The sequence below is a fragment of the Castor canadensis genome, chromosome 3 (genome assembly GCF_047511655.1).
Source record: "Castor canadensis chromosome 3, mCasCan1.hap1v2, whole genome shotgun sequence".
Lineage (NCBI taxonomy): Eukaryota > Metazoa > Chordata > Mammalia > Rodentia > Castoridae > Castor > Castor canadensis.
The window spans coordinates 14,961,875-14,971,433 of record NC_133388.1 but is presented as its reverse complement, the minus strand read 5'-3'; the positions used below and the strand labels follow the sequence as shown (position 1 = coordinate 14,971,433).

Below are 9,559 nucleotides of genomic sequence, written 5' to 3'. Positions count from 1 at the left end.
ACCCATTATTTTATTTGTTCAATAAAAACATATTGAGCACTTAATGTATACTAAGACAAGATTCCTGGCCCACTGGGACTAAATAGGGGAGACAGATACAAGAGGACTGAGCCCTTAAAAGAGGCATCCTCACGGGGAATGCAGCTTTGCCTGGGTCAGACATACCTCGGATCAGGAGGAGGCAGGTCTTGGTGTCACCCTTGGGACACTGCAGGGAGATGTTCACATGTATGATCAGTCAACAGTTCATGCCAGCCTTAGACTTGGGTGGGATTTTGGACTTTCCCTAGGAAAAGCATAGACTCAATGTGTTTGTCTATGATCATCACCAGGAAGGTGCTATTAAAGCAGATGATAGGAGAAGAGGGACCATCCTTTGAGCGGAGTATGATGTTGGTGGCAGTGGCTGCTACGGCCTCTGTCCCCTCCTCACTGACAGCCAGCACAGCCTTGTGAGCAGCCTGCCAAGAAAAACACAATTGTCAGTGGCTCCCTCAGAGATTCCACTCCATGTACGGTGCTACAACAGGCTGGAGCTTTGTGGTCTTCTAGGGAGGAGGGTTGTGACCTGGGGCTCATATGTTCCTAAACTGCAGGGGAGCAGGGATTCCCCTTGATGACAGGAATGAGTTTTCACTGGTGCACATGAGTGCTTCCTTGAGAAAAGGTTCATTAGGGTCATCATATGCTCTTTGCCTTCCTTCCCTCGGGACCAAGACAAAGGTCCCTGCTGTGGCTGCAGGGTCACTTCTGACCATTATAAGCCATTATTGAATTAAATCTTAGGTCAGCAATCAGAATCTATGCTGACAGAGGCTAGACAGGTAAGCCCAAAGGGATGGGGTATGTGGGTCCCCTGGTGGGTACAGGGGGTGGGGGGAAGGAGGCTAAAGAGCTTGACTCCATCACACAAGGCTATCCACATAAACTTTACCCTGACAGTCTCCTCGATTGACTCACTTTGGAAACCTGCAGGGAGTCACTCTTTGTAATTCCAGAAAAATCAGCATTTCTGTCAAAGGCATCATGGATGCCCATTTTGGGGAGGATGGTTTCCAGGTTGTAGGAGGCAGACATGGAAAATCTGGGGATGAGCACCTCTATCCGCCTGTGGAGAAGGGAGAGAGAAAGGTGAGCTCAGAAGCCAGTGTGGTGTCCATCTCTGCCTCCAGTGGCATTTCGGAGGCTCCAGGCTTCCTTCAGCCACTACTAGCTATTGCTAAAGAGGCCACACATCCCAGCCAAAAAATAGCAGGCTGCTCTGGAGTGAACCTCCCAGTGGAGCACGTCCAGCTCTGCAGGAAGACAAATGGGCCCTGTCATGAAACAGGGACACAGGGGGAAAGGTGGCCCAGCAGGGCAGCCTCGGGTGGAGACCAATGAGGACACCAGATGGTGATGGAAGCTCATCAAGCAGACCTTGCTTGGGAGGCCACGCTGCAACCTTTCCAAGGCAAGCCCAGCAGATCCACTGAGCAGCAGAGTCCATCAGCACGTTCTCAGTGTTGGGATTACATGGCACCTGTGCTGTCCATTACAGGAGTCACTAGTCAAGTGAGGCTATGGAGAAAACTCAAATGTGACTACTGCAAACAAGGAGCAAAACTTTCAATTTTGTTTAATTACTATTATTTTTTTTTGGTGGTACTAGGAGTTGAGCTTGAGGCCCTGTACTTGCTAAGCAGGTGCTCTATCATTTGAGTCAAGTCCCCAGCCCTTTTTGTCTTAGATTATTTTTCAAATAGGGTCTCACTTTTTTGCCTGGACTGGCCTCAGACCACAATCCTCCAACCTGTGGTCTCCCATGCAGCTGGGACAACAGGTGTGCACCACCACACCTAGCTTGTTTTGTTGAGATAGGATCTCACTAACTTTTAGTCCAGGTTGGCCTCGGACTGCAACCCTCCTGATCTCCACCTCCCAAGTAGCTGGGATTAGTCGTGAGTCATACTAATTTTGATCAATTATAATTAATTTAAACATGAATAACTACACATGCTTGGTAGCTACTGTATTCAACATCACAACCCTAGAGTTTGCACAATGTTTTCTTCCTCCACACTGCTTCCCCTCACCTGGGAATAAACAGCTGGCATTTATTGAATATCTACCATGTGCCAGACATGGTCCCAGGCACATTCAGTGACATTGTCTCTATTTTAAAGATGGTTAAACACAAGGTGGAGTGGCTCACACTTGTAATCCCAGCTATTTGGGAGGTGTAGATCAGGAGGATCTCCACCCAGACCAGCCCAGATAAAAAGCTAGCAAGACCCCATCTCAATGACAAGCTGGGCAGGGTGTTATGTGTCGGTAACCCCAACTTCACAGAAGGCATAGGTAGGAGGATCTTAGTTCAAAGCTGGCCCAGGCATAAAAAATATTTTAAGATACCCAAAATAAGATTCTGACATTCCTTTATATCATATAGTTAGTCCTTTTCATATTGTCCATAGTAATTACAGAATGAATGAAATTACTATTAGAGGACATTATTGAAGCACTTCATAAACAGTAACTTGTTTTAACTTTTCAACAACCTATACATTCAGTAATATTAGCCAGGTGTGGTGCACACACCTATAAACCCAGATCTCAGGAGACTGAGCCAGGAGGACCATGAGTGCTAGGCCAGTGTGGGACTAGAAAGTGAGACCCTGTATCGAAGAAAATCAGTAATATCATTGTCATTTTATAAGTGAGCACCAAGGCTTTTTTTGTTTGTTTGCTTTTGCAAGATTGTTCCTTTGAATTTGAGATCAGCTTGCCTCTTGTAGTGAACTTGGCTAGCATGGACTAGCCACAATGGCTATGCAGACATAACCTTGGGTGATTCTCTTTCCTTACCTAAAATGGGGGTCAGTGGAATTCTCATGTATCTGGTAATGGTGAAGTTCAAGTGTGAACACATATACACCATAAAAAGCTCACTATCCAGTGTGCAGTTGGGGCTAATTTGTGGAGTGATTATTCAACAGCTGTTACCCCTGTTCTCCCGGTCCTTGGTTGCACACCATCACCTGGTCCAAGTTCCAACATACTGACACAGAGGCTCACCTCTTCTGCAGTGAGTGGCTCCACTTTTCCAGCGTCCTAGGTGACAAGGCCTGTTCCAGCTGGCCCATCTTGCCTTTGCTAGGAAGGACAAAGAGGGCCATGGTGTCTGGGCCATAGTCCATCTGCAGCACAGAGCAGTCCAGCTCTGGATCCACTCCAAAAGCAAACTCTTCTGTCTGGTGCATCATGGGGACATGCACAGTGGTCCCCTGGCCCACCAGGAATGAGAAGCCTTTAATAGTATCTGCAGGGTTAAAGGGCTTGGTCCATTTGGCTAGCAGAAAGAAAAAGGAGAGGTCTTTCTGTCAGTGCAAACAGTGAGGTGAAGACTGAGAACTCATTTCTTCAGTAAAACAATGAGAAAACTGCCAGTGACAGTCATAATCAATTCTTTCAGAACTTAGAAACCAACCCAATGCTTATAGCTAACTGGAGAACAGATTATTAAAGAAAAACAGTTGAATCTTGCCAAGAACGGTGACGTTTATGGCATTCCAGCTTGCCTAATGTCATACCCCATTCTCTAGTTCTGCAGAGGTGTTGAAAAGGAATAGCCCACATTAGTAGAAATCAAGCAACCTGTTTGCCATTGAAGGAAAAAACCACGGGGCTGGAACCCTTTGGAAACTCATTCCCAAAGAACGGCCATCATTTCACCTGTTTTGTGCTATCCTGGAAGAGTGGCTTGCAAAGCTGTCTGTATTTGATCTGACTTGGAGTTTGGCCAAGGTGAAAATCCTTTCCCCAGGGGGCATTTGCCAAGACAGTTACAGCTTGTCACTGTTGTGGCCAGTAGGTAACAGTGGGGCAGGCGATCCACTAACCAAAGAGCTTAAGAAGACAAACTGGGGGCAGAGAGGTAGTGGCAAAAATGGCAGACTAAGGCCCTCCATGTAGTCACCCTTCCCTAAAAATGGTCTCAATCTTGTTTCTCAGAACTTGGGCCATCTGTCTGTTGGCAACCGGAGGACAGCTTATTCAAGAAAGGTGGCTGCAGGACCAGAGGTCTGGCTCAAGTGGTAGAGTGCCTGTTTTGCAAGTGTGAAGCCCTGAGTTCAAACCCCAGTCGCACTAAAAATTAAAAAAAGTGGAAATACCTTGGGCATTCTCTCTCAGGATCCTCTCCCAGCTCTGGCAGCTCTACTTTTTGCTACTTTTCTATCTCAATAAACTCTCGTGCTTTACTCAAAATAAATAAGGAAAGAAAAGAGAAGAAAGAAAGATGGCTGAACCCTGATGGGAAGGTCAGCTTTGTTGGTGGCATTTTGATTGGCACTAATCCCACCTCTGCTCAGCAGTAGCTTGAAAAGTGGTCTCTGTGTTCCTGAAACCAGAGGGAGAGGAGCAGAGTGGTGCACTTCCCAGATTCCTTAGCAAAGAATCACCATTGTCTAACGAGCCCAGTGGTTCCTGGGAAGCCCTCTCTCAGCTCACATCTGATTGGCACTCGCCCCATGCTAAGCTGGGGTGTGGCAGGATTTTCTAAAGCAATTATAACTAAGTATCTTCATTCTGTGACTGTCCCTATGGTGGATGATAGACAGAGCAAACAATAGACCTATCAAAAAATCTAAAGAGAATAAAATGCCTACAGGAGCTTGGAAAAGTTCTAACATATCTTGACATGTAGAGGACTCATACATATGTAAATATGTATTTCTCAAACTTGGGAAAGTGACCTTGGGGTCTGCACAAAGAGAAAGTAAAGGCCAAGTCAGAAGTGTCCACCACTTGGCTGAGTTGATGGCAAGCCCCATTTTGCACATGGAGACCCTCGGCAAAGATGGGGAGGTTAATTTGTTTTAGGCATTTAAGAAATCTCTGCTCTGACCCCTTAACTAACCAAGAAGAGGTGTCAGTGGCCACACAAGGCGAAGTTCAGACTTTAAAGAATTAGTTCAGAAGAAAGAGTAACAAAACAAATACTTATTCAATCAACAAACTCTTGGGAAAGAGGAGAAACTGATTTCCAGAGTTGCTACATTACATTACGTAAAATGTCTAGATTAACCAAAAAAAGGAAAAGTGTGCCAGCTTGTCTACATTTCCAAAGCTACTAAAGTGTTTCACCTTTGGAACTGCTTTTTAAACTGGGGTGTTGGAGAGCTCTGTCTCTCCCCTAAAACTTCCAGAGAGCAATGGGGCTGTTGCTGGTGGCGAGAGGTGAAGTCCTTTCTCCTGCCTTGTTTTGAGAAGGCTTCCCTAGGGGCTGCCCACGGAGCCCGAGCTCTGTCTCTCAGGACATTGAATCAGACTGTCGGAAGACAGCGATGAGTGGGTCACCATTGTAACCGATGGATGCAAGCTGGGAGACAGAACAAGGGCAGCCAGCTCCTGGCAAAGTTAATCAGAACTCCGGCTCTGCTGGCTCTCCACCCAGCTGTCTTGGTTTTGTCTAGCTGTGTTTTGACTAAATAGAAAAAAACAAAACAAAACAAAAAAAAGAAATCAGAATCAACCTCTCAGGTCCTTACCTTTAAAGAAAATGTGGTTCACCAGTACCATGGCTGTCAGAGGGTCAAGGTCTTGGATTATATCCGTCACCTTCCCGCTGGTCTCCTTTGCCACGTAGCTGTTGATCTTCTCCTGGGCAGCAAAGGTGCTGGAGAAATCTGTGGAGAAGACTTTCGCCTCATACAGCCTCTTGCTTCTGTCCAGGAAATCCGCCTGCAGCGCTAGCCCCTTTCTGACGAACAGGGCACTGCCCACTCTCAAACTCCGGTCTTTGCTGGGGACGTTCAGAGAGTGGACTAGGTGCTGGAAGCCCAGGTGGATGACAGACTCTGCTGTGTGTGTGAGGCTGAAGTTCAGACTTTGCAGAATCTGGCTCTTGGTGGCTGAACGGGCCCCCAGGGACAGCATGGCCAGGGAAGTAGAGACACTCACAGGGGAGAAGAAGATGTTCCGACCAGGGTTCTGTAGAACCAGCCTCTGGTACAGGTGGAAGGCAAAGTTGGTGTTGCTGCGAGACACCTGGTAGGCGGGGGTGCCCTTCATGGAGGGAGGTTTGGGGGGCCTTTTACTGGGGGTGCTGGATGGGGGGATGCAGTAGACTGGAGCACAGAGGCCAACCAGAAACAGAACTCGGTGAAAGGAAGAGGCCATTTGGAAGGAAAGAAGTCTGCAAGAGAGAGAAGAGACCCATTGGGGAGGGTAAACTGAGGACCTGTCAGAGACCCTCCATGTCTTGTACCGTCAGCAGTGAGATGAGAGCCTCCCCCAGGGTCTCACTGGAGCTCCGAAATCTCCCTACGGCATAGGTGTCATTAATGTCCTGGTTTCCCAAAGAGTGAGTAGGACTCCAGACTGTGAATTCATCTGTGTGTTTTTCACAGCTACAGAGAAACTTCTTTGCCTGAAAACACGGACTCCTCACTTGGGCCTGCCAGTGACCAGTGGGAACTAATGGCAGGAGAAAGCCTGACACCTCTGCCCCATTCTCTTCCATAGTCACCTTGGATTCTAGACACTTCAGAACTGATGCATTAACATCTTTTGACAAAAGTCTAATCTACCCAGCAGCAGTGACTCTTACCATGACCAGACTGGCCTGGCTCACCCTGAGCAAACGATGAGCCAGATCACAGAGTGACCAAGGCTACGCACACTTCATGCCCCCTCCCTATGTAGTCTGGAAGCTCGTGTCAGTGCACGCATGCCCTATGCAAGGCACTGCACGGGGAGGGGGGTGGGTGCAGGTAGGCAGCGCGCTGGCCGTAATGGGCTTGTGGGGAAGACTGGCAATTAGCAGGTGCCACGAGGCATGAGAGGTGAGCACGCCTGTCACTGACAAGAAAGTTGCCCAGAGGAGGTGACAGGTGTTGAGACTTGAAACAAATGGTTTAGCAAGGTGAAAAAGAAATGCCCAGAGGACAGCAGAACAAGGCAACCCTGAGGAGAATGGGTGGCTGTGTGCCGTAGGACCTCAACCCAGAACAGCAGCAGCCAGGCATGGGACAGTGAGACATGCCACAGAAGCAGAAGACCACGTGCAGCTGCGTGCAGGCCTGGCTGGAGGCCAAGGGACCCACTAGGGGACTGTGCAGAAGAAGCCTCTGTGGAGAGGGGACTTGCTCCTTTACTGGAGTGATGAGAGTGTTCTTCATTGCTCCCTGGCTCCCTTGTCCCCATGGTAAAGTGCACCATGTGGGGGAAGAGCTTTTCATCCCCACAAGCAGGTGGGTGGGCATGACCAAGCAAGGACACCGGGAGGAAGACGGGACGAAGTCCTGAGTTTTTCCTCTCTGCTGATCTGTGACAGAGACTCTGCAGGAAGCCATGTGAGAAGGGGCTCCGTAGCAGCCCTGTGAGGGGCAGGGGTCTGCCCTGTCATCTTGGGGGCTGCAGGACCTCCAGCCTCAGGCAGCACCTGACCTTGATCACCAGTGAGAAACGAGCTAGAGCAAGCACTGTGTTCTCCTTACAACCTCAGGGCAATGAGTTGCATGCAAACAATGGTGGCTTCTGTGCAACTATCTTTGCATTGCCTCCCACCCCCATCTCTGCACTTCACCATCCCCCATGTCACAGGAGGTGGCTACAGTGGGAAGCAGGACAATGTCCGCAGAGCTCCCAGCACAGTATCAGGCCCACAATGGACAGGTGCTTCTCCTTCATGGCGCTTAAGATTTTGCCTCTTCTCGCAGAAGCAGGGAGAAGGGCTAGACTTGCCCCCTGCAATTCATGACCATTTGAAAGGGGATGGGGCTGAAGGTCAGTGTCCCGGAAAACTTGGAGCTCAGGGAAAGGTGGTGTCAAAGGACTCCTTCCTGCTTGAGCCTGGGGCTCCAGGCGAAGTCATTACAGTCTTGAAGGAAAAACCCTGGCAAAGTTCATTCAAATTCAGTCTCTTCCCCATTGGACCTCTCCCCATCCAACTCCTGTCCCTTCCTCCTCAGCCCTGCCAAGCCCTCTCCAATCCCTGCTGGACCCTGGGTGTGTGTGAGCATCCTGCCAGTGGGTTCTGCCATGGAGTGTCAGGGACTTTGTTCTCCTGGGCCTGACCTCTGGCTGCAGACACCCAGTTGGCATGGGCCAACCCTCCATTGTCTCTCACTGACTCAATGGCTCAAGTACCTCCCAGCTCATCTCCTCACACTGCAGACAGGGCGAACTTCCTACCATAGAGCTGCATGTCCACTTGCCTCCTCCAATTCCTCACTGTCCCCACCTTGCTCAGAAGTGTCCAAGCTCCTGGCATACAGTGTCCTTCTCAACCATGCCCAACTTACTCTGTCCTTAGCTCCATCTGCAGGCACTGATATTCTGCTCCCTGCGGGTCTCCACCTTCCCTGGTGCCTCTTGACCCAGCTTGGGTGCAAGGGACTTCATTTCATCCATGCCCTTCCCTACCTGGGGCCTCTATCTTTGTGATGTGTGGTGACTCCCAGCCTGGTAGAACCTACCCAGTGGCACCTTCTTCGTCCAGCGCTCCTGGGTTAGGTGGCTCCTTGGGTACTGGGTCCACTAGGAGCTGCCCATTGCCAACCTCCTTCTGCCTGGCGATGTGCCTGACCAACTCGCTGTCGTGCTGACTGCAGGCAAAGTCTCAGCCCTTTCCATGTCCCTCAAATGGACCTGCCCCTGGCACATGGGCATGTGTGTGCACACACACATAGAACACACAAGTGCACATGTATACATGCAGCCCATTCAGCAGACAGCCATCCTTCCACTTCACATCAAAGACAGACCCTCAGACAACGAGCTGCCTCACCTCCTACAGAACACAAACTCCTGATTCCCCCTTCCCCACTATGCCAGCCGCCCCTTTTGGTGAGACCGACCTGGACAAAAGTGTCCCTTCCTACCATCCCTAGACCTTAGCACTTCTGCTTTTATATGTGTTCAGGTCCTCCATGAGGACAAAGGGACCCATACCGGCCCAAAAAGCAACAGCTTCTTTTCCCTTCTCATCCCTCCAGCTGCCGCTCTGTCCACCCTCAAGTGTCCACACCCCCTCACCTCCCATCACTGCCTGGCTTCTGCACCTGCAGAGAACAGACCCAGATGAGGTCAAAGCCAGTGGACATGTACACATGTTCATCTCACTGCTTTCCCAGTGGTGTTGGATTCTGAGGCCACCTGGGCTCCTGGTCCAGTCCTGTTCCTTGGCTCCATGCCCCACCTTTTCCCGAGTTTCCTTCACCTCTCTGCTCCTCCTCACCTCCACTGTCTCCTGTCTTCCAGCTCAGTCCTTCTATTGTCGCAGGTCTATGCCAGCAGCCACTCAGTTATAGTTCTCTCCTTTCCCCATACTGACCTCATCACACCCACAGCCTCATTACTGACAGATGCAAATGACAGCATGTTTTTAATCTCCAGCCCAGTCCTTCCTCCGAACTCCCTGACTCTAATTGCCTGTAGCCAGCCTCCTCATCAAACAAGCCTCAAGTGCAGCAGGACCAAACTGGCCTCCCACACATCTCCCACCAGGGGTCACCGAGGAACCTTTCAGCATCTTCTTCTATGGCACCATCATGCACCGAACCATCTGAGCCTT

The 9,559-nt window shown here is 49.7% G+C and overlaps 1 protein-coding gene across 2 annotated transcripts; it reads right to left on the bottom strand.

Moving 5' to 3' along the window:
- On the bottom strand, window positions 1-9,348 carry Serpina9 (serpin family A member 9). 2 transcript variants are annotated; one of them, XM_074066918.1, is made up of 5 exons: window positions 9,224-9,348; window positions 5,532-6,178; window positions 3,058-3,331; window positions 961-1,108; window positions 1-461 (listed from the first exon to the last, which is right to left on the bottom strand). In XM_074066918.1, the coding sequence occupies exons 2-5, from the start codon at window positions 6,160-6,162 to the stop codon at window positions 258-260; spliced, it is 1,257 nt and encodes a 418-aa protein (XP_073923019.1). In that variant the 5' UTR covers window positions 6,163-6,178; window positions 9,224-9,348; the 3' UTR covers window positions 1-257. The 2 variants fall into 2 exon arrangements, with proteins under 2 accessions (XP_073923019.1, XP_073923020.1); XM_074066919.1 differs by having other exon boundaries at window positions 9,185-9,334.
- Window positions 9,349-9,559: the final 211 nt, after the last annotated feature.

Coding starts and splice junctions, on each gene's coding strand:
- Serpina9 (XM_074066918.1), bottom strand. CDS start 6,162: ATGGCCTCTTCCTTTCACCGAGTTCTGTTTCTGGTTGGCCTCTGTGCT. Junction 3,332..5,531: donor GAACCACATTTTCTTTAAAG/GTAAGGACCTGA, acceptor TCTTTCTGCTAG/CCAAATGGACCAAGCCCTTT. Junction 1,109..3,057: donor AGCCACTCACTGCAGAAGAG/GTGAGCCTCTGT, acceptor CCTTCTCCACAG/GCGGATAGAGGTGCTCATCC.